Source organism: Prionailurus viverrinus, chromosome A1 (genome assembly GCF_022837055.1).
Source record: "Prionailurus viverrinus isolate Anna chromosome A1, UM_Priviv_1.0, whole genome shotgun sequence".
Taxonomy (NCBI): Eukaryota; Metazoa; Chordata; class Mammalia; order Carnivora; family Felidae; genus Prionailurus; species Prionailurus viverrinus.
In genome coordinates this window covers 17,492,615-17,516,978 of record NC_062561.1, presented here as the reverse complement: position 1 = coordinate 17,516,978, position 24,364 = coordinate 17,492,615, and the positions used below count along the sequence as shown (strand labels likewise).

The window sequence follows — 24,364 nt, the reverse complement described above, 5'->3', positions numbered from 1 at the left end:
TAAGTGTTGCTACTATAAATATTGTAAAAAGTGCCTTTTGGTGAATATATATAGAAGTGGATTGTGGGAGCATAAGCCATGCCCATATTTAGCTCAACTTTTCCAAAATGGTAGTACCAGCTTGTACCAAGCAGCACTGTGTGTGAGTTCCAGTCGCACTGAAAGCTTTCACGAGGGGAAATTGTTGCAAAGGGAATTCAACAAGAAGAAAATGGCCAAATCCCACGACTAAAGTTTTTTTCTCATTTTAATTTTTTAAAGGCTAAAGGATTAGAGATGGAAATAGGAATTGCTTGAGTACTACCTATATAATTTTCATTCTATCACAGTGAACTACAACCTCCTTATCTTCCAAGTTAAAACTCACTTTCGGGGCGCCTGGGTGGCGCAGTCGGTTAAGCGTCCGACTTCAGCCAGGTCACGATCTCGCGGTCCGTGAGTTCAAGCCCCGCATCAGGCTCTGGGCTGATGGCTCAGAGCCTGGAGCCTGTTTCCGATTCTGTGTCTCCCTCTCTCTCTGCCCCTCCCCCGTTCATGCTCTGTCTCTCTCTGTCCCCAAAAAAATAAATAAACGTTGAAAAAAAATTTTTTTTTAAAAAATCACATCTTGGGGGTGCCTGGGTGGCTCAGTCGGTTAAGCGGCCGACTTCGGCTCAGGTCATGATCTCGCGGTCCGTGAGTTCAAGCCCCGCGTCAGGCTCTGGGCTGATGGCTCAGAGCCTGGAGCCTGTTTCCGATTCTGTGTCTCCCTCTCTCTCTGCCCCTCCCCCATTCATGCTCTGTCTCTCTCTGTCCCAAAAATAAATAAAAAACGTTGAAAAAAATTTTAAAAAAAAACTCACTTTCTCGAAGTCCAGCTCGAATGCCATTACTGACTCCATCAAGTTTATCCTCTCCACTAGCAGGGATGTCATTCATTTAAGCTCTTTTTCACTTTATGTTCCTCAAGTTCCAATGTAGTTTGGACACTTTGTATATCTTATCTCCTCTGATTTATTACTGGCTTGAGTTGGCTTGAGGGCAGGGATTGTACCTTTTCTTTTTTTTCTTCTTGGCATCATCACCTATTCCACATAGGCTTTTGCCCATAAAGGGAGGTTTTCATATACTTGTTTGGTGACTAAATAATTTTCACGTTTATTGGGCTGAGTCTCACTCATTACTCTCCAGCATCGCTATGTGTCACTATCCCCTTGCCCTAGAGAACAAATGACTAAAGGCTTAATTTCATAAAACTTAAGTTTGAAGCTCATCTCCAGCTTGCCCCAGGGAGCCGGGTGTGGGAAGGAATGTGGAAGGAAGGCAGAAAGTTAAGCAATTTTTATTGTTCAAAGGAATGCGATGCAATATGCTGTCTTGGAGCTCTGGGGATTTAAATATCAGAGGGATTGCTGGCCGCTTGGGTTTGCATATGCAGCACGGTTTGGGAATGCTCATCTGGTGTGTGATTGTGCCCTGCCTAGAACTGACAATGCCATCTGTTCCTTGCTCTACTGAACGATCGGACTTAGCCTGTCCTCTCCAAATGAGCACACGTGCATGTACACTCACACACACACACACACACACACACACACACAGCCCCAACCCCTACCCCAGCCTAAACAGAAAACACTTAATTGGCTTTCCATTTCAGGTTTTAATCTCAGCAGGAAATTTAGATGGATCAGGTATCTAAATCTAAATACAGCCAGAGTCAGAGTCAGATCTTCCTCTTTCATGGAGAACTGAGAGGTCCAAGTGGCTAGGAGACCGGTAATCATCACATGCAAAGCCACTCAGCATAGGAGAGGAGTTATAATGACAGATGGCAGTAGTCAAAAACAACAACAACAACAACAACAACTATAGAAAGAAGCATGCTGCTGAAAATGTATCAGTGTAGAAGTCAGACGCGGGCAATGTGATAAAATAGCGATAGGAGATGATGGAACAATTTTTTTTTAGTGTTAAGAAGAACTATTTTGTTAAGTATACTTGTAAATCTATCCATAGTTTGCAAATAGTAGTTATTTCCTTATGTCATCATCATCACCGTGAAATTACAGAAAAACAATGGAGCTCAGTGTTCCACAGATGCAACTGTGTTGCAGGAGATCATGTGCCCTGAACGGAAAGGGAAAAATTGAGCGACATGATTAATGAGCCGTAGGTGCAGAAAACATATGTCCAGTGTTTTCTGGGTTTGCCTCAATTGTATGTGGTTTTATTCTTTCCCAAATATAGGAGTGAAAGTTTCACGAAACATAACATAATTTGATTTTTACACAATGGCAAATCTTTTCACTTTAAAAAATCACAAATCAAGAAAAGTTTTATTTTCGGAATAGAGATCGTCATTTTGGACTCAGAAAATATGGCCATCGTGATGATGGCCTTTGGAAGATAGATGCACGTTGGTGTCGACGTATGCAGGTTGCTGGAAGCAACAACCATTCTCAGCAACATGTTCTAGTTAACCTGAAAAAGAGTCGTTCATTCCAAAACACAGTGAAATGCTAGATAAAATGTAACAAGCGTTCTTTCCAGTGTAGTAACAGAGCTTGTAAGACCGTAAGAACAATTCCTGTGGAGCCAAAGTGAAAAGGAAATTGAAAACCTTCGAGGTAAGCTTGTAAGCTGACTCTGGAAGACTTCTGTTTTGAGGAAGGAGGAAGTTTCAGTAACCTAAGAGCTTCAGTTTCATGCCCACTGAAGACTAGGTCTTGGGTAGCCTGGTGCAAAAGTTCAAGTCCAAATAGGATATCTGCAAAGCTTCAAAGTGTCTATCCCCAAATATGTAGTAATTACAAAGGGAAAAGTAGTCAATTTACGTGTGCGCTTCCTGGCAGACGTCTTAGCCAGGTGACGATGAGTAACAGTAGCTCTGTTCTGACCTCATGTACCCCTGGTATGATGCGTTTGGAAAGCGACAGCACTCCGGTGGTATCCTTCCCAATGATGCATGACATCAGCACAATCATGAGAAGACATCAAACAGACCCAAAGTGAGGGACACTCTACAAAATAATTGAGCATTACTCTTGAAAAATATCAAGGTCATGAGAGACAGGAAAGAATGGGGCACCGTCACAGATTGAGGAGACGAAGGGGTCATGTAAATGTAAGACAAGTGCCTGTAATGTGAGATCCTGCATTAGATCCTAGAACAGAAAAAAGACATTAATTGAAAACCTGGTGCAAAGTGAGAAAGTTTTTGTTTTATTTTATTAACTTTAGTAAATAGTATGGTAACAAGGTTAATGTCTTTGTTTTGATAAGTACACTGTGGTTACGGAAGATATTAATGTGAGGGTGAACAGGTGTATGGGAATTCTATGCTGTTTTTGCAGTTCTTCAAAACTAAAATTATTTCCACAAAAATTAACTGCTAAAACAGAAAAAAAAAAGGTACCAGTGATGCAGTGACCTCACTGTGGTTATAAAAGGGATCAAGAAAGAGGGTGAAACACTAAAAACAAAAGGGCCGTTAAATCATGAATAGATGAATTTATTAAATTCAACTCATCATGGGCTGGCAGGGACTGACTCTCTCTCTCTCTCTCTCTCTCTCTCTCTCTCTCTCTCTCTCTCTTTCTCTCTGTCTCTCTCTCTTCACTATTACAGACTGTGTAAGAAGGTGTGAGACCATGCTGAAGTTACCCCTATGAGTTACAAGCCACGGCTAATGGAAACGTAAACCTCAAGAGGAAGCTGTCAGACAAGCAGGCACCATTGACGATGCAGGTTGGCTTGAAATTTCCTGGAAGCAGCTCCTTCCTCCTTTAGTAAAACGCTGCCCTGGGCACTGTGACCTTAATGGAACCATGAAAGTAACAAGGCATTAAACAAATCTCGGACTGGAAAAGTGAGAGATGGCGAAAATATTCAAGTTAATCAAATCCACCTAATGATACATTCGAGCGGCGTAAACCAGTTTCTCCAAGCCTTGTGCCCCTCCAGCTCCTGAGGTTTTGCTCTGGCATTCTGAAGAGAACGGAAGAAAATAGCAAGCAATGGGGCACCTGGGCAGCTCAGTCGGTTAAGTGTCTGACTTCGGCTCAGGCCATGATCTCACCATTCGTGAGTTCAAGCCCCGCGTCGGGCTCTGTGCTGACAGCTCAGAGCCTGGAGCCTGCTTCAGACTGTGTAACTCCCTCGCTCTCTACCCCTCCCCTGCTCGCATTCCCCCCCTCTCTCTCGAAAATAAATAAACATTAAAAAAAAATAGCAAGCAAAAACTGATACGACTTCAAGGAAAATTAACAAATTCATTTTTCTCAATAGCTCAAGGACATCAAAAACTTTTTAATACAAATAGCAGACTTTATAGAGTAACAATAGTTAGAGGATACTCATTCTTTTTCAAGCATAAATGGAGCATTTACAAGATTGGCCATATACTTAGCTGCAGTTCAGGTCTCAATATTCCAGATCATCTATATCACACATACTGCTTTCTCTGTCAGTTATGCAGTTGAGTTTGAGATCAGTAACACAAAGATGAAGAAAATTCCTCATACTTGTAACCTTAAAAACAGACTTCGAAGAAGAATCATTATGGAAGTAAAGTATTTGGAACAGAATATAATGGAGATACACACATGAGAACTTAAATGGCCCAACAAAAGTGGCACTTAGAGGGAAAACCATAGCATTATGAGACAGAAGAAGGATTTAGTATAATGAGCTAAACATACACTTAAGAAGTTAGAAAAAGAACAGAATAAACCCAAAGAGAACAAGAAGAAAGAATAGGGAGCAAAATAGGAAATCAAGGTATTACAGAAAAAAATCAACAAAGGCAAACACTGGTTCTTTGGAAAGAAAAATGGATAAGTCCAGCAATATTGATTTAAAAAAAAAAAAAGAAGGAAATTTCAAATGAACAAGATTAAGAATGAAAACAAAAGTGAATACAGCATAGCAGATATTTAAGGGAAAAAAACCAACAGTGCATGTTTATGGTTGAGTGGGTATTAAGAAGGACCTATTTTAGTCCCTCTGGGCTTCAGCTTTTCTTCGCGGGCCGCTCCTTTTTTGGTTCACCCTATGCAATATTTTGGTCTTTAACATGGAATATTCCATTTCTCAGGCATAAGCTCATCTTCTGCTGTATTCAGGCTTGTGCTTGTGGAATCTGTATAGCTCTTCAGTCAACAGGGTTATAGAAAAACATGGAGGTATTCAATCATAACACCTCAAAGGAGAGAAAAGTCTCACCCAACACAGTGTTCTCTCGTAGTCAGACCGGTGGTGTTCCTTTTCCCACTATGCTCCCAGTCTTTGTTACCCCACTGGCTGATACTCTTATAGCCAGTGAGAAGTCTATCTCTGCCCTAATCTCTAAGGTATAAAGTGACAGACAACTTAATTGTGGCAGATTTGGAGATCTGAGCAAAACAGATTTTTTCTTTCACTCTGTGTTTTGATGAGCACTCAGAAGCTGGCTATGAAACCAACATGCAATAGTTTCTGTCGAAATTTCTGCCCAACTGAAGGGGACTGGCATCATTTAACAGGGCACATTTGCCCAGGTAAGGGACACAGTTGGTGGACACCACAGTTACAATCTGTGTTTAGATCTGTTGGGTTCAAATACTGCCTCTTTTCCTGTCCTCCCTTCGAGGTTAAATCCTGATTTCCTGTGACACATCGTCTCTCTATTTATGCACCTTTTATGTTTTCCATGCTTCGTGTGACTGCCTTAACAACTTCCAAACTGATACCAACATAGGTGTTCTGAATAATTTTACACTAAGGAAGGATGTTATTTAATTGTTTATAAAGCCCTAAATGCGATGTGCCCTCAACAGGCTCTGCAGGCACATAAAGTAAACCTTCCACGCAGTGAGAGCACATTTTGTTCCAATGGTAATCTGTCTCTTCACTTGAAAAATGAGAGAAAGATGGAGAACTGGAGCAAATATTCATCCTTTCCGTCCCACTTGACTAATAAACTGACAGTACAGGGACAGACTTCCCTCCCTTCTGAAGTATCTAAATTAATACTCGCAGGGATCACAGAAAGAGCTGTCATGTCTTGGGAACTGATTATCGCCAATTCTGTAATACCACAAAAATCCTAAGGATGCACTTTAAGATAACTGAGTTAACAATAGCTTCAAGTCTACCCTGTGTTTGAGATCAAGCCAGTGCAGCTTTGTGTGGTTTAAGTGAGACGTTTATGCTAATCACAACTATACTTTTTATTTATAACATTGTTCCGACACACAATCTCTGTGCCTATAAATGTGCGTGTCTTCAGAATCTTGGGCTCACTGTAGAGAAACAGTGGGAAGTTACGGGGAGGGAGGGAGGGAGAAAACAAATGGTTTCCCCTTCCTCTGTGGTATTCTTTCTCTTGCTTTCCCAATTTGGTGGAAGGAGCTTAAGGTATAAGGAAAACGAGGACAAACTCCACTGCCCGTTCTGTGGTTTCCCGTCCCTTCCTGTGACAGCCATCCCTTCTTTTCCATTTTTAAACTCCCTTCTCCTCTCAGAAAATATTTACAGTTCTCCTCAATCTTAAAACCAGACACAAATGCGTTAAATCCTCGATCCTTCCTCATTAGCTGCCCACTCTATTTCTCCCGTTCTCTTCTCAGGCAAGCTTCTTGAAAATTGCACTGTTCATCTGTCCTTCTTCACCTCCACTTGATCTCTCAACCCACGGCAAATTGGTTCCCATCTTCCCAGATAGTTTAACTGAAATTGCAGTTACCCAAGTTACTGAGAACCTCCTCTTGGCTCAACCCAATGGTCATGTCATTATTTGATCTGTCTTTCACATGTTGAAACGCTGACCACATCCTCTTCTTAAAATTATTCTTGCTGCCATATCACTCTCCCCCCGATTTCCTCCCACTCTTCTGGTTGCTCCTTCACAGTGTCCTTCACTAACTCTTCTCTCTTACTCTCCTCTTAAAACGTGTTGCTTGAGACTTCAGTTCTCACTCTTCCATTACTCTTTCCACTCTGAGTGATCTCACTTATTGGCTTAGTTTCCACTTCTACCTAAGCAAAAGATATCTCCCAAATCCCCATCTCAGCCCAGACCTTTTTCCAGAGCTCCAGGCTGGGATATCCAACTGCCTGTAAGACATCTAATGTTAAATATACCACATGCATGTCAACGTCAAGCCATGTCCCAAATTAAGTTCTTTGCTTTTTTGCTCCAAATCTGTCGAGAGTCTTTAGTTTCCTTTTCCAGAAACCTCAAGCCAAAAATCTGGAGTCATTCTTAACTCCTTACTGTCCCTGACTCTCCTCATCCAGTTCCAGGGAGAGAATCCAGTGCCATAGATTCTAAAGTCACAAGATTACTCATTTCTCTTTCCTCCTTTATACCAGACTGCTGGAGGAGGTCATCGGGAGGATGTGGCCACCTGTTGGACCCTTGAGCTGAACCTGGGCAATTGGAGGCCCCTCACTTCCTCTCCCATTGTTGGAATGTACATTCTACCCATCATTCTCATACAGGGAGCTGCCACAGGATGCAGCCTTGAAAGAATGTGTTATGGCTGTGAATAGGACTGAACTCCATTAACTGACATATATTTGTTAGATGAATGAATACCCCAAAGATCTTTCTAAAGGATCAAATGCCAAAATATTAGAAAATGAAGCTAAATGGCAAGAATTGGTCTTTCATCTGAATTAGGTCCAATGGGGTACCTGGGTGGTTCAGTTGGTTGAGTGTCTAACACTCTTGATTAAGGCTTAGTTCATGATCCCAGGGTCATGGGATCGAGCCCTACATCCGGTTCCACACTGAGTGTGGAGCCAGCTTGGGACTCTGTCTCTCTCCTTCTGCCCCTTTCCCCAACTCGTGCTCTCTCTCTCTCTCTCTCTCTCTCTCTCTCTCTCTCTCTCAAAAAACAAAACAAAACAAAACACACAAAAAAACTTCAACTCAGGTAAATTAGTTCCAATAAGTCAAAAGCTAGACCAGTATCAAACACCAGGATCTTTTAGTCCCTAATCCTTACTTTTCAATCCGATGCTCTGATTCATGGGTCATTTGCTAAGCGGTATAGCAGACTCTGGAGAGCCTAGTGTTTAGAATATTTATATACCCACGGATGAAATAAACAAACAAACAAAAACCCCAGCTGTTTTAGTGATGTCCATCAAGGATCAAGTATCGTCTCTTGAGGAACCTATCACAAGCCAGGCATTGTACCTGCCATCGAGAATACAAAGATTAAATAAATACAGCAGAGTTATGCCCAAAATCTATTGGGGCACAAAAATGTATTTGATTAAATCTGCCTGAAATACTATGCCCGGTCTATGAATTCATAGAATATTAGTTTATGGAAGCCAAAGGTGATTTCTTAGATAATAAATGGTTATTGTTCACAGCAGAACTTGTACAAACAAGATGATAATAATGCAGCTATAATAGCTGTCTATTTATGGACCAGAGCCCAAGCTGTGATAGATGCCAATAGTGGCTATAGAAGACAGCAATGATGAAGTAACCAGTGGAGTCAGATCTATGTGCACTTGTTTACTAATAGTTTTAATTATTTTCTTAGATCAAGGAGGGCCCTATGCCTTAATTGCATCTGGCAGTGTAGAAGTATTGACTGAACCTGGATTCCTGATGTTCAAGTAGAAATCACAACGTAGGTTCTTCATCACTGGGTCATGCCGATTTAAGGGAGGCAGGATTTCATATATCTCATTTTCATGGGGAAAAAAAAACCCTATTATTTTGTACAAAAGGAAACTGAAACCCCAGAGAGATTTCAATAAATGATTCAAAGTAACATACTGGCAGTCGATTTCATTTCAGACTCCAAGCCCACTCTCTTTCCGCTGCACCCAAAATTGGATTACCATAAATAACGGGCTGGATTTACAACACAAGTGTAAATTGTCACTGAATTCACTTAACTGATCATTTCTATTCCAAATATGCTGTGGCCCAGAAAATGGTACACCAATACTAAAAGGGTGCATTCCTTCAACACTCTTATGTCCCGAGCCGTTAATACATGAGTGACTTGGGAGGAACTGTAGTTTTTTCAAGTACCAGGAGAGGAAATCTGTTCCTTAAAATTCCAGGCAGCCTCCAGAGGGGTCAAGTAAGTGAAATTTCTCATTGTGATTTCTGTCTTCATGTGATAGAACTTATGACCTAAAAATGAAAAAAAAAAAAATGTCAAGAATTCTGCTTTTTGGCTATTAGGCACATACCGGCCAGTAGTGGGAATAGCCAGGCTCCAGAGGCAGGGAGATCTGGAAACTCAGCTTGGCTACTTTCTATCCTTGTAACTTTGGCCTTCAGCTCCCTTATATAAATGATAATGCCAGGACCGCTGGGGGGCTCAATCGGGTTAAGCCCCGACTCTTCATTTTGGCTCAGGTCATGATCTCACAAACTGTGAGATCAAGCCCTGTGTCAGGATCCACACTGAGAGCACAGAGCCTGCTTGGGATTCTTTCTCTCCCTCTCTCTCTGCCTCTCCCCTGCTTGCTCTCGCTCTCACGCTCAACAATAAATAAATAAACTTTTCAAAAAAGCGATCATGCTAATAGTTGCCTTGAAGGGTAGCTGTCAGGAGTAAAGGAAATAATGTATGATAGGGAACCTGGCACGGAATGTTCTTAGGGAGGCTTCATGCCCTCTTTTTTCATGTGAGGCCCCAGGATTATTCCTCCGGCTCCAATGGATGCCAAGCCTTCTCTTCTTCCCCAATTCAGGATAAGGATGAGGTGCGTGAGGCACTCTGCTCAGCCACAAAATTTAAGGGGTTTCTAAAAATGCAGTGACTCACGTAAATAACATTTTAATGCGGTCTTTCGAACACTCATCTTGCATGACTTGGCCTCAATTGCTTCACCTACTATTGGCCTTTATTTAAAAGTCTGATATTTTCTTCTTTATGTTTTTTTTCCTGTTTAAATTTTCAAAAATATTTTATTAAATTTTTCTTGACTATTGAGTATTTTGGTGAATCTTAAATTTTATACCAAGCCAAGTGGCTCACTCGCCATTTCCTAATCCTAAACCCGTTTCTTCCTCCTCTCCAGCCACAAGCCTCAGCCGACTTTGTGCTCCTCAGAAAAAAGCCAACATTCTAGCCTTAGGGCTCTTCCATTCTGGATGGGTGGTTGCAGTGGGAGGCAGGCTTTTCAGTGCTCCTCTTCCCTTGCCTCCCAAAGGCAAGAAAAGAAGACTTTTTTTGTCTTAAGACCCACTTGGAAGAAATGAGGGAGAAGACAAATGTAAAATGAAGGCCATATTGTCTGTTAAGAGTCACTGCATAGAGCCCAGAACCAATGAACTACAGAAGAAAGAGTACTACAGGCACCACAGAAGCGTAAGAGCGTGGTGCTCGACCACCTATCGTCTCCACCCCTCACAGGCTGTGTGACCTGGGAGGGTACTTAGTCACGGCCCCTTACCAGCTGTGCCGTCTTGGGAAGTTGCTTGAAGCCTGCTAGTTACCAGTTGTTGCCCTAGTAGACAAGTTCCTTTAGCTCTACCCGTTCATGGTTTTGTCACGTTGGTCAAGTACCTTGAGCTCTGTCCTTCCTAGTTGTGCTATGTCCTAGCTTGACAAATACTCAAGCTCCACTGGTGTCATGTTGGGACATTACGTGAGCTCCGCTCCTTACTAGCTATGCCATCAGGGGAAGTCACTTAGGTTCTCTGCGATTTGGTTTTTCTCATCTGTACAATGGAGGCAATAGAGGTACCTATCTCGTGGTTACTGTGAGGATTAAATAAGTGAAGGTATGTAATGCTCGTAGGACAGAATCTGGTGAGCATTAAGCATTCAACGCACAGTGGCAATTACCATTTGAAAAGTGTTTCGGACCTGGGGCGCCTGGGTGGCTCAGTCGCTTGAGCATCATCAGACTCTTGATTTCAGCTCAGGTCATGGTCTTACAGTCATGAGATCAAGCCCCACATTGTCTTCTTGCCGGGCCTGGACTCCGTTTAAGATTCTCTCTTCCTCTCCCCCTGCCCCTCCCTTGCTTCTGTGTGTATGTGCGAACGTACGCACACGCTCTCTCTCTCTCTCTCAAAAAATCTTTCAGACCTAAAAAAAAATATATTCAAAATGAGGAAAGCTGTCAATAGTAAAATTATATGTATTTTCAAAAATGTTATGACAGCAATTCCATTGACTTGAGAATTTGACTATATATATTTTATCTGTTTATTTTGTGTATTGGGGTCTTCCAAACAAGAGGCCCATGGTTCTTTCAAGGTCCTAAAACAGCTTTGAATTCAAGTCATGAAGTTTGTGAGTCCCACAAAGTATCAAGTATCCTGACAGCTGTATCTGTTGTGCTCCTCTCTACAATAACAGCTAGTATTTATTGAATGGTGTCTATGTGCCACACATGGTTCCAAGCTCTTTAAGTGCAGTATTTCAATAAATCCTCACAATATTCTCACGAGGCAGGAACCATTGTCACGATCGTATTTTAGAAGAGGAAATGGGCCTGGGGAGTTTGAATGACTTGTCTGAGCTCCCACTGCAAGTGGAGGCAAAATGAGGGCCATCAGGCACTGTTTTTCCAATTTCTTTCCTTTTAAGGTAAAGGACTCTCTGTGACCATGTCCCTGATTCCTAGGCAGAGGTGATCTGACTATTCTGGGAATGTACATAGTTAAAACTAAAATGTCCCCAGATATAGAGGCGTCCCTTTGGAAAGGATTCTGCTCATTTAGAAGCACTTTTGGTGCGTTTCCTGCTCTCTAGACCTCGAGTAGACTGGAAATTTATTCAACATGCATTGACATTATGAGATCCAGTTGCACAGAGGAGAGGCGACTTAGAGAGGGGTAGATGACCCACCCAATAGCATGCCACACCTGGGAAGAATTTCCAATTCTTCACTTTACCGCTGCCTCCCATGGCTATTCATTGTATTAGATGGTGGCATTCCGGGTTCTGGAAGTCTACTGATGGAGGACGAGAGGATACAGGTGAGTGGCTCATGCCATTATCATACCTTTCAATCCTCTCCTGATGAGAAAGGTTGAGATTATCCTTGTATAGTCACATAGGGGAAAGAAAGTTAACCTGTTTAAGGGAGGGCTCCTTTGGGTCTAACAAGTGGGTACTTACATTCTGGAGGAAGAGCCCTTCCTCCTTTCTGTGCTTGCACCAGTCACTGTGAGAGACTCCTCCTTGGTACATGCTTGCTGCTCTTGACTCACCTCTGAGACTGGAAATTCTGCCTTATAGCTCTCTTATTCTCTACCATTGAAGGATCTCAGAATCCAGGTGTGACTGTATTAATTGAGCATTTATTATGTGCGTAGCACTAGGCAAAGCATTATGAAACATACCAAAATTCCATTCTCTATTATTTTGCAAGCTTGATGGAGGTCAAGACATACAGAAGCAATTGATGGGGCACCTGGGTGGCTCAGTTGGTAAAGCATCCAACTTCGGCTCAGGTCGTGATCTCACAGTTTACGGGTTCAAGCCCCATGTCGGGCTCTGTGCTGACAGCTCAGAGCCTGGAGCTGCTTCAGATTCTGTGTCTCCCCCTCTCTCTCTGCCCCTCCCCTGCTCATGCTCTGTCTCTCTCTGTGTCTCAAAAAAAAAAAATAAATAAACATTAAAAAAAAAATTTTAAAGACATACAGAAGCAATTGAGAATACATTTAAGTACAAAAGTGACAAATAGACAATAGTACTTTATGAATTGAAAGGGGAGAGGTCAGTGCAAGAGGAGAGTCTTCAAGAAACATTTCCAAAGCTATTAAAAAATAAGTCATGATCTTGATAGCTGATGTCCTATCAAATGTCCGAATGACACTTTTGTTTCAAACTTGCCTTTTCTATGCTCCTAACCAGGAAAAGTAGTGTTCTTTTTTTTCTGTATTAATTATAAGCTGTTGTTTGTACATAGATACTTATAGGTCTGACATACAGTTGGTGCAGGTAATACTCTTTATGTGCATTTGTCAAATTAATTTAAGATTGACTTTAAATTCAATCTCCAGACATTTCTCAAGGAGTCAGGTGCTTTATTGATGAGCCAAAATCTCTTTGTCCTCTTTTTCTCGGGTAGGAATCATCCATCATCAGCCCTATTAAGGCCCTGAGAGGTTAAAAACATTTTAGTCCAATGTTTTTTCGTTTTTTCGTCTATAGTGAACTTGGCTTATGCCTTTAGGAGTTACACCTTAAAGCATACCCTGCACTGTGGTCTGTAAGGCCCACAATGAATTGAGAGACTGGGCGCCAAGTAACTCTTAAAAAATATGTCATCGAGATCCATACACTAAGGAGAATGAGAAATACATTTCTGTCAAAGGTACAAGTTGATAAGTTTGATGTCCATTGAGATTATTCCCTACAGAGAAGGGAGGGACTTTTTTTTCAGTCTGTACCCAGTAGAAGTGTTTTCTCTTTTCACCCTCAGCTACCTACCATTACTACACAACTTTGGAAAGCTCAGGTTGCATCATGTATCAACGGATCATAGAAAATATTTTTCTTCGTCCCATTCTGTGATTTCACCTTTCCTATATTTCATACATGCTCTACCTGTTCTTTCTAACCAAGGTTTACTGCTCCTACCCTTTATATACCGAGCAGTCTTATCTACCTTGCTTTCCTAACACTACGTACTTCCGAGCCATATGTGCTCTGCAATTCCTAACCCTTAGTAATGCCTCCTCGGTGCTTCCTCGAGGCTACAAACCATGGCTAAGGAAACTAAAGGAAACGAGAATACCTGACATTCAATATTCTGGCTCTCTGGTTTCAGTTGACAATGGATTCATTCATTTTGTTTTCCTGGCATCTGCTGTACAACTGCTGTTCACATTCTTTTTACTTCCTCTTACACCTAATCACGTTCTTTCACTCACCAGATGTACTTGTGGGTCAAGGTTATCCAACAGCTATTCTCTCCGCCACCATTCCTCCACCGAAGTCTCTTTTCTGTTGTTTTCATTCTCCGTTTTCCCATCTTCTGTCTTGTTTCTGTTCCCATTCTCCAATCTTCAGTTTCATTTTTTAATCAAATCTACCGAGGCTTAATTTACCTTCAGTAAAACCCACCCATTTTAAGTGTATGGTTTGCTGAATCTTGAGAGATATTTTAATCACCAAATGACATACAGATATTTTAATCACCAAAATGAAGATAGAGTTTTACCTTTTTCTATTGGCTATTCCATATGCGTTTGTTTTATTTTTGGTTGCACTAGAATTTACAATACTCCTCTTTACATTGTCAGAATCTACTTCAAATATTATATTATTTCTCATATTTTTACAACAGCATGTTTTCATTTTCTCATCTCATCTTTTGTGATATTTTTGTCATTTTTTTACTTCTACATGTTATATAAATTCATCAGGCATTATTAGTTCTGCTTCAAATGGTCACTTACCTTTTTTTTAATGTTTATTTATTTATTTTTATTTTGAGACAGAGAGAGAGAGAGAGAGAGAGAGAGCCCATGTATGCAAGCAAGGCAGGGGCAGAGAGAGAGAGAGGGAGAGAATCACGAGCAAGCTCCAAGCTGTCAGTGCAGAGCCCGACGTGGGGCAGGTTCTCCTGAACCATGAGATCATGACCTAGGCCGAAATCAAGAGTCAGATGCTTGACTGACTGAGCCATCTAGGCACCCCGATAGTCACTTATGTATAAAAAAATTTTTCTAAAAGAAAAAAAGTTCTTTATATTTAGCCATAGATTTTCCAATTCAAGCCCTTCTTTTTGTCGTTGTTGTTGTTTACTCAATTTTGAGAGGCAGAGAGAGACGAAGTGTGAGCAGGGAAGGGGCAGACAGAGAGGGAGACACAGAATCTGAAGCAGGCTCCAGGCTCTGAGCTGTCAGCCCAGAGCCAGATGTGGGGCTTGAACCCACGAACCGTGAAATCATGACTTGAGCTGAAGTTGGATGCTTAACCGACTGAGCCACCCCGGCACCCCAATTCAGGCCCTTCTTATTCCTTTGTGTAGATCCAAGTTTTCAAATGGTATTACTTTCATTCAGACTAACGATCTCCATTTACTATTTCTTGTAGTATAGATTTGATGGCAATGAACATTCCAGCTTGAATGTTTGAGATATGTTTCCTTTTCTTCAAATTTCAAACAAACATTTGTTGGATACAGAATTCTAGATTGGCCTTACTTTTTCCAGCAAGGTAAAGGTAGTCCATAGTTTCATAATTTGTAGCCATTCTTGTGTGTTCCCACCATATAACAAATATCCCCTTTCCTCCAGTTTCCAAAAACATGTTCCTCATTTCCTTCTGAACCTTTACTAGCAACACCTTTAAATTCAAATGTTTACTAACAGTCTGTTTACAATGCATGTATTATCTAAGACAATACAGGGTTTCAATACTGTGCTCAGTTCCTTCTGAGCTCTCACCGGTTACGTCTTTAATATCTTCTACCAACCATCTAAAGCAATCTAATCTTGTTTGCATCATACTTACAAATTTTTTCCAGCTTCTACCTATTATCCAATTTCATATTATACTTTTACATCTTTAGGTATATTTTCCAGGTATCAGCTCGGTATTACTTTCCTACAGCTGCTGCAGCAAAGTATCACCAACTTAGGGGCTTAAAAATCACAGAAATTTATATTCTTTCACAACGTGGATGACCTAAAGTCCCAAATCAGTGTCACGAGGCCAGAATCAAAGCCCAGGCAGGGCCACGTCCACTGTGGAAGTGCTGAGAAGGAATCCCTCCCTTGCCTCTTCCAGCTTCTGGTGGCCGTTGGCATTCTTTGGCTTTGGTGGCATCACTCCAATCTCTGCCTCCGTGGCCATACTGACTTCCCTTCTTTTTATTTATTTATTTAAAAACAAATTTTTTTTCAACGTTTATTTATTTTTGGGACAGAGAGAGACAGAGCATGAACGGGGGAGGGGCAGAGAGAGAGGGAGACACAGAATCGGAAGCAGGCTCCAGGCTCCGAGCCATCAGCCCAGAGCCCAACGCGGGGCTCGAACTCACGGACCGCAAGATCGTGACCTGGCTGAAGTCGGACGCTTAACCGACTGCGCCACCCAGGCGCCCCTTGACTTCCCTTCTATATGGCAGATCTTCCTCTGCCTCCCTCTTACGATGAAACATGTGATTCTATTAGGGCCCACCCAGATAATCTAGGATAATTGCATCTCAAAATCCCTAATGCAGTCACACCTGCAAAGCCTTTTTTGGCAGGTAAGGCGACATTCACAAGTTCTAGAGATCAAGCTCTGGATATACTGGGAGCAGTGGGGAGGGGGTACTTTATTCACACCACCACTTAGTGTTTCAGGTGAAATGGTTCCTGTCGTCCCAGCTTCACTGAATGCCAGCCGGACACAAAAAATACAGCAGTTGTGAGAAAGTAACGTTCAGAAGTGGATTTACGGGGAGAAACAATAGGAAAGCAGGTTGGAGGTGTCTGTGCAAAATGTAATAGGGAATACAGAACGTTTTCGAAATTTCTTTGAAAATAGTATTTCAATACCTAGGGAAGGACAATAGATTCTCGTACCTAATTTGATGAGGAAGAAGCAGGAGGTGGCATATGAGACCTCTCTCTACAGAAAAAAATAATAGAGATAGCAATGCTCGAAGTCACAATATTAGTATGGATATTCCAGTGAGGCCCTGAATTCTGAAAAAGGAAACAAATCCAGAATTGGGGAGGGGGAGGAATGGTGAAACAGTGACAAATGAATAAAGGCAAGCAGAAAGGAAATATGAAAGGAAATAGGTCTCAAGAAAATAGAGTAGGGCAAGTGCAGACTGAAATAAAATCCAAGTAGATAGATTAAAAGATTATTTGACCTGAGAAGCTTAAGCTAGTTAATGATCCAATAACTATTAATATAATAGTTGAGTAGATCATTAACTAGTAGGTGATCAAGTAGGTGGTCACTTGGTCAAGTGTGGACTAAATGAATGACACCTACTACGTTCCAGACACTTGGGCACTGAATAAATTAATCTCAGCCTTATATGAAAATTTATATTCCAGGGGTGCCTGGGTGGCTCAGTTAGTTGAACGTCCAACTTCGGCTCAGGTCGTGATCTCGCAGCTTGTGAGTTCAAGCCCCGCGTCGAGCTCTGTGCTGACGGCTCGGGGCCTGGAACCTGCTTTGGATTCTGTGTCTCCCTCTCTCTGCCCTCTCCCTGACTTGTGAGCTCTCTCTCTCTCTCTCTCTCTCAATAAAAAAAAGAGAGAGAGAGCACATTAAAAGTTATTGATTTGTGGGGTGCCTGGGTGGTTCAGTCGGTTAAACGTCGGACTTTGGTTCAGGTCATGATCTCACAGTTTGTGAGTTCGAGCCCCACATCAGGCTCTGTGCTGATAGCTCAGAGCCTGGAGCCTGCTACAGATTCAGTGTCTCCCTCTCTCTCTGCCCCTCCCCTGCTCATGCTCTGTCTCTCTCTGTCTCTCAAAAAATAAAAGGAAGGTTAAAAAAAAATTAAAGCATACAAATAAAGATGGAAACTAATACAATCATTAGTAAAGATGCAGTAATTCAATATTACCAGTAATGAAGCTGTGATTGCATTTTAGTGCCTTCTAACCTGATTTTTAGGGTATTTGCAACAATTATTGTGAATACCTCTATGGGATGCATTAAAAAATCTATATGGGGGGACCTGGGTGGCTCAGTTGTTTAAACGTCTGACTCTTGGTTTCAGCTCAGGTCATGATCTCACAGTTTGTGGGTTTGAGCCCCATGTTGGGCTCCTTGCTGACAGTGTGGAGCCTGCTTGAGATTCTGTCTCCCTCTCTCTCTGCCGCTCCCCTGCTTGCCCTCTATCTCTGTCTCTCAAGAATAAAGAAACATTAAAAAAAAAAATCTCTGTGAGACAAGTTTGCATTGAAACCTGAGCTGTTGCATGTGAAAAATAGTTTCTTTTCAGGGGGGAAAAAAAAGGTAGAAAAACAGATATGTTCCCAGAAGTGAGCCGATAAGTACAAACACACATAAACACTTAAAAGCTTTTTGAGAACCATTTTCCTCAGTTCTGCACAGAATGACTTCACTTTCATTTGGAAAATATTTAACAAAAGATTCAACAATGAAGTATTTCAAGATGCATGATAATTTTTAATCTTTAATCTTCGTGGAATTATTAGAAACATTGCCAAAAGGTCACACTACAGAGAAAGCAAATCATACAAACGAACAAGGAAACTGAGTCGAAACAAACTGCTGACCATTATTATGAAAACCTAGTCACCTGCTGAGTTTGTCCAATACAGTAGCCAATAGCCATATGTAACGATTTAAGTAAAAAGAAGGTAGGAAATTCAGTTCCTCAGACACACAAACTACATTTCAAGTGCTCAAAAGCCCATGTGCTAGGGGCTACCATGTTGGACAGCGGAAATACAGAACATTACCACCATCACTCTATCAAGCCCTGACAAAGACTGTGCGTCCAATCCGTAGTGTATATGACAAACAAGAATACTTAATATTTATTGAACTACTGGCTTACAGACCCTATCCCTTTCTCACACCTCCCGTGATTTTTCATTACATTAAAAAAAAAGTTTCTTCGTGTTATATTAAATTTTTGTTTTATAAATATTTTTATAAATAGTTTATATAACATATAAATTATAAAAAATATATTTTATAAATATTGTTTCATTTCACCTTTAAAGGTCCACGCAATGGAAAAATGCGGAAAAAAGTTCTTGCTTCTTTAAAGAATGGATCTATTTCCTTTTATTAGATGAAAATTATATATCCACATTTCCTTCTTTGGCTATGAGAAAACTCAGAATTAAATAATGCTTAATTGCCATAACTATGAATCCAGGTTTTGAATAAATGTGTTTTCCTCCCTTCTATGCAATTTTTGACATTACTCTATTTTAACATATTTTTAAAATGTTATCGCAAAGAGGCTCAAATTCTTTTTGGAGATGGGTGGACCATAATTGATAAATTCTATATGATGGCACTCTACTGCCCTCTTTCTTTGAAGAATAGAAGTTTCAAGCAAGAAGTCAATTACCAACTAAAGTTTTTCTAACAATAACCATAAGAAAATATCTGTACCTTTCATTAGTCAATATATTGTACACATCAATGCCAAAAGCCATTATAAAATTAAGCAATAATTCTTTACAACTATTTAAAAAATTTTTTTAATGTTTATTTTGGGGGGGGGGGCAGAGAGGGTGGGAGACACAGAATCTGAAGCAGGCTCCAGGCTCTGAGCTGTCAGCACAGAGCCCGATGTGGGGTTCGAACCCACGAGCTGTGAGATCATGACCTGAGCCGAAGTCGGACGCTTAACCAACAGAGCCACCCAGGCACCCCAAAATTAAGCAATGATTCTTAATAAAATTCTGAGATTAAAAAACTAAGTATGAAAATTACCAACATTCAATAGCAAATATCATATTTGGTAAAGTACCAATATTTCCATTAAAATCAGAAATAAGACAAAGATACATCATATCACTACTATCATTTAACATTGTTTTGAACAATGTAGCTAATGCAATAAAATTTTAAAAAATCAAACAAGCAATAAAAATCTTGAAAGGCATATAGTTATCTTTATTTTCAGAGTGGTATACCTACAAAGTCTGAATATCTATAATAGCTAATTAAAATTAATAAGGGTTTATTAAGGTGAACAGATATGACATACATAAGAAAAAATTGATACCCTTTCTCTATACCACCCAAAACTAATCAGCAATGGGGAAAAAATCCTACTCTAGTAGCTATAATTAATAAACGTGCGGGATAAATTTGACACAGGAATCTAAACGTGTCTCAAAAGAAATGCACAGAATCTAAATTGAAAAAAAAAACCCACCAAAAACATCTTATTAAAGGACATAAAATAAGACATAACAGCAGACTATTTTCCTGGATATGGAATCTTAAAACCATAAAAAAAAAATCAACCCAAATGAACGTAGGTTAATTTAATACTGAATTTCTTAGGAATGCTTTTTATCTGCAAGAAAACACCCAACCAAAACACTGGCTTAAATGAACTAAAACATTTAATTATCTCACATAAAAATCTAGAGTAAGGAATTACAAGGCCAATACAGTGGTTCCCCAATCATAAAAACCCAGCCTTCTTTCTGCCTTCCTTAAGAATGTCATTTGTTGCTTTATAGTTCCAAGATGGCTGCTGCAACTCAAGGCATTACATTCAAGTTCGTCAGGGAAGGAGGGAGAAGGCGGTGGTGCTAAGCATACCTTTTTATTCTCTTAAATCCAAAAGCAAATGATTCTCCAGAAATCCCCCAGTAGACTTCCATTTATGTTGTACTGGCCAGAACATCATGTGACTACCCCTAGATGCTGGTTAGGCTGAGAAAGCAAGCACCTAGCTCTTCCAGTCTCCAAAATGGTAGAAGGAAGACAATTGAGAATGGGTGTTTAGCCAACCAAGTGTTATATTTACCACAAAGTCTCATCAGAATCTCACTTTTTCACTCAAACTGTTCTGTTTCCCAATGTAGAATGTGTATTCCAGAGAAGGAGTCTACCTTGCTCACCACTGTATTCCTAGATGACTAAAAAGTGGCCATTCCTAAATGATAGATGACTTAGTGTATTACAACGGTATCTTTAGTCTTCAATAGTGTGACTAAACACAGAATCATACCATAGGGAAGGTCATCTGGTCTTCTCATCTTCCCAGGGTAAGAATTTCTGCCCAAAGATGGCACGACTGCCGGTCTCTGGCTGACATACTTCAAACGAGTCTCTTAAAGTGTGGGGAGTGCTTACTGTGTGTCAGGGACTAGGTTTACTGTTCTACCCGCACAATCTCATTTCTATTCACAATGACCCTATGAGGAAAATACAAGTATTTCCATTTCACAAAGGAGAAGAATGAGGCAGTGTCAGAACAACGCAGCAAGTAAGTGGCAGAGCTTGGATCAGAACCCAGGTCAACCTAACTCCAGATTTCGGGTTCTGAATCACTGAACTTTACCACTTCCCATATGAACACAGTCTGTTCCACTGCTGAACAGCTCTTTGCTAGAATGTTCTTTCACTAAGCTGGACCAACGGGCCACACTTATTTCCACTTATTATCTTCATTCTGAAGGATAGCTCAGTAATCCTATGCTCTATGATCACCCTTTGAAGGTCTCAGAATTATTTCCAGACACCATGTTATTATTTTGGTCAACTGCTTTTGGATTAGAGTCTATTTGTGGGATTCTTACATGTAGCATCCGAAGGGAAACTCCACACCACAAATCTGTTTACCAGGGTCAGACTATTATAGGCTCTGAAAACGGGATCCCCCAAGATGGGCCACTTTGACATAAAGGCAGAATTAAATCATAACAATATCCTTTCATTGTTTACCACGGAAGAAACAAAAGTTTCAAAAAGCGCTATTTTTCACTGCTTAAATTCCACTCAGTTCTTACATACAAAGGGAGTATCTATATGTCACTACATGTTCACAGGACTAACTTACTCTATAAACTCATGGATTCAATGGGTAAGTAAGTGTCTGGTGGAGAAATTACTGGGCCTCTTTGTAAATAATATTTGTAAAAGAGTCAGCAACTATGAAGCAAAATTGTTTAAAACAAAAAAATCTAGTAAGGAGAAAAGGAATAATTTTCTGTATTATATGAATGTATTTTCTATTACACTAAACTCCTCTTCAGGTTACAGTTTAAAATAAGTTATTCCCTTCTGGCTGTTAGTTTGGCTTTTACTGAAAGTGTTTTGGGGCGCCTGGATGGCTCGGTCGGTTGAGCGTCCGACTTCAGTTCAGGTCATGACCTCACGGTTCGTGAGTTCGAGCCCCGCATCGGGCTCTGTGCTGACAGCTCAGAGCCTGGAGTCAGCTTCGGAATCTGTGTCTCCCCCTCTCTCTGTCCCTCCCCCACTCTCTCTCTTTCAAATGTAAACATTAAAAATTTTAAAAAAAGAGTGTTTTGGTTTTTTTAAAACATGGAAATGTCTCAACAGTAAATATCCCAATAATCCTTGGAAAGGATGTCACCTACAAGCTAATTTCCTCAAGATACACAAGCTAAAGAAAAAAAAGTATGGTTTACCTCAATTGTTAAAAAAGTCAAAGTATAAAGATGAAAATCCACTTCCGGTTTCAAGAAATGCTTGTAAGCAGGACTCTACCGCCCTCTCTTGTACCAAGAACGTAAGACACCACCAGTGCAAGGAAGGCACCTCCCAGGGTGAATGAACTGAAAGGAAACTTCTCTCCAGTAGATGGCCAACTGCGAGGGCGAGGGCAGAGGACACCTGCCTGAGAGCCTTCGCACATCTGCGCTTTCACGTTTTTGTTGAATAAATGAATCTCTTTTTTTTTTTTTTTTTTTTTTTAATTTATTTTGGGACAGAGAGAGACAGAGCATGAACGGGGGAGGGGCAGAGAGAGAGGGAGACACAGAATCGGAAACAGGCTCCAGGCTCTGAGCCATCAGCCCAGAGCCCGACGCAGGGCTCGAACTCCCGGACCGCGAGATCGTGACCTGGCTGAAGTCGGACGCTTAACCGACTGCGCCACCCAGGCGCCCCGAATCTCTTTTTTTAAAGGTTTTTTTTATGTGATTATCGCTGAAATTTTAAAGAGTAAAAGAAAGTCATACATTTAGGATACTTTTTTTTTCCTTCTTGATTCCAACAGACTTATTTTGGTGAGTCAAAGGAGCAAAAATCTGGCAGTTTCCAGTTGCAGTGCGGGTATCCAACGTACCCTGTTTTAAAATCCAGTGTTCAAAATCAACAAATGCAGAACAAAAGTTGGGACTTGACTGCCTTTATTTAGCCTGACGACCGCAATGCTTGAAGCGGTCTTTTGACCTGGTAAGTGACCGAAGCACAAATTATATGGGTCTTCTTAGTTTACCCTCTTGATTTCACACAGGCTGCCTCTGCGGACAAATAATTCCATCATAGAGACCCGATGTTCTAATAGGGGTTAGGGAAGATACAGTCTTTGGTTTCCTAATTTAGAAAAGTAATCTCCCCCTCCGGGAGATCTAGCCTATACTTTACACGTGAATGAAGGGTATTCTCTCAGTGCCAACTTGTGCTATCAGGATGGCTGAAATTCTTTAACAGAATAAGAAGTTCTAAAACTGCTTTTATAACAATAAAATCAAACATTAGTTAGAGAGCCAGATAATACTGCCTTTTCTTTCCAAAAGTTTAATTCGTATTCTTTAGTCAAAATACAACACATTCTCTCAGTCATTTAACCAATTAACCCAAAGGAAAAAAGTGAAATACTATGATTACAAGTATGCTAATAAACACTTTAAGCAAGATATATGGCAACAATACTTTCAACAAGTTTTATAAGAAACTGGCATAAAACAAAGTTAACTATAACATTTTTAAAATGACAAGATCAGTTTACCTAACCTGTATTCCTTCCAAGAGGTATTTGCACTTCTTGTCCTGGCTTAAAAACAAAACAAAACAAAACAAAACAAAACTCTCAAATCACTTCCTTCTATCCAAATAAATTTACTATATTTGCTAAGCTGCATAAAGTTCACGACGACAGGTTTTGAAAACAGCACTCAACGCAAAATTAAGGCAAACTGGATAGTTGCTATCAGGTAAATTAAGCAGCTGGAAGGATCTCTGTTTAAGAATTTCTGCCTCGAATGCCCTGGGAGCTTAGATTTCAAAGGGCACATTTGTACCTGTCGTACAGCTGACCCTTGCAGCATTTCTGAAGGAGGGAGGAAATGATGCTCCCATTTTACTAAGGAGAAAAACCAAGACGACTCACTGAAGATCATACAGCTTGGTCAGTGGCACAAACACACTTATCAAAGGCCTCGGAACACAGGACAGTTTCCTGTTGGTAGATTTAACTTTCTAACTGTGTCAAGATATGATCCGAGCATCAAAATAGTGTGAATTCCTTGAGGTCTGGAAAACAGACGGCAGCTACAATGGGTGACGAGGAAAGTCAGCTCAAGATTTCTCACGTGCTACACGATTTACAGTGCAAGTCCGGGATAAGGAGGGAGGTGAATACAAGAAGAAGGGGACGAATGAGTTGACATCATCATACGGCGAGGTCTGAACAGAACCTAGAATAAACTAGAACCGAAAAGATGGTCTTTCATCTGGTATTCAGACCAAAGGGTAGAGAGACGTAGAAATAGAAAGCTAAGAAATTATTCACCTTAACAGAGCCCCATATATACAATTCTAAAACTTCTTTGAGGTAGACAGATGTTAGGAATGAACTGAGTTCATGTTTTAAAAAAAGAAGATAAGGAAGGGAGGGAGGTCGGGAGGGAGGGAAGGAGGAAAAAAGGAATGAAGGGCCCTATTTTCAGTCGTACCTTTAATTAAAAAACATCCCAGTTAGTACTTGTAAAGATCCCTTTCAGTAAAGTGCTTAAATGCCTGCTGTT

General features: G+C 40.7%; 1 protein-coding gene across 9 annotated transcripts in view; it reads left to right on the top strand.

Annotated features, from left to right (window-relative positions):
* LOC125177129 (uncharacterized) overlaps positions 1–22,747 on the top strand; it is a 124,715-nt gene extending 101,968 nt beyond the window's left edge. For 6 of the 9 annotated variants that reach the window (XR_007144823.1, XR_007144868.1, XR_007144896.1 and 3 more), the window contains one exon: positions 3,607–4,051. Coding sequence is in view for 2 of the 9 variants with exons in the window: in XM_047879435.1 (XP_047735391.1) it covers positions 3,607–3,650 (44 nt within the window). In the remaining 7 variants the exon portion in view is untranslated. Of the gene's footprint in view, positions 1–3,606; positions 4,052–22,611 lie in introns of those variants that run through there. The other 3 variants (XR_007144818.1, XR_007156535.1, XM_047823240.1) reach the window with 2 other exon arrangements.
* The last annotated feature ends 1,617 nt before the right edge of the window (positions 22,748–24,364 follow it).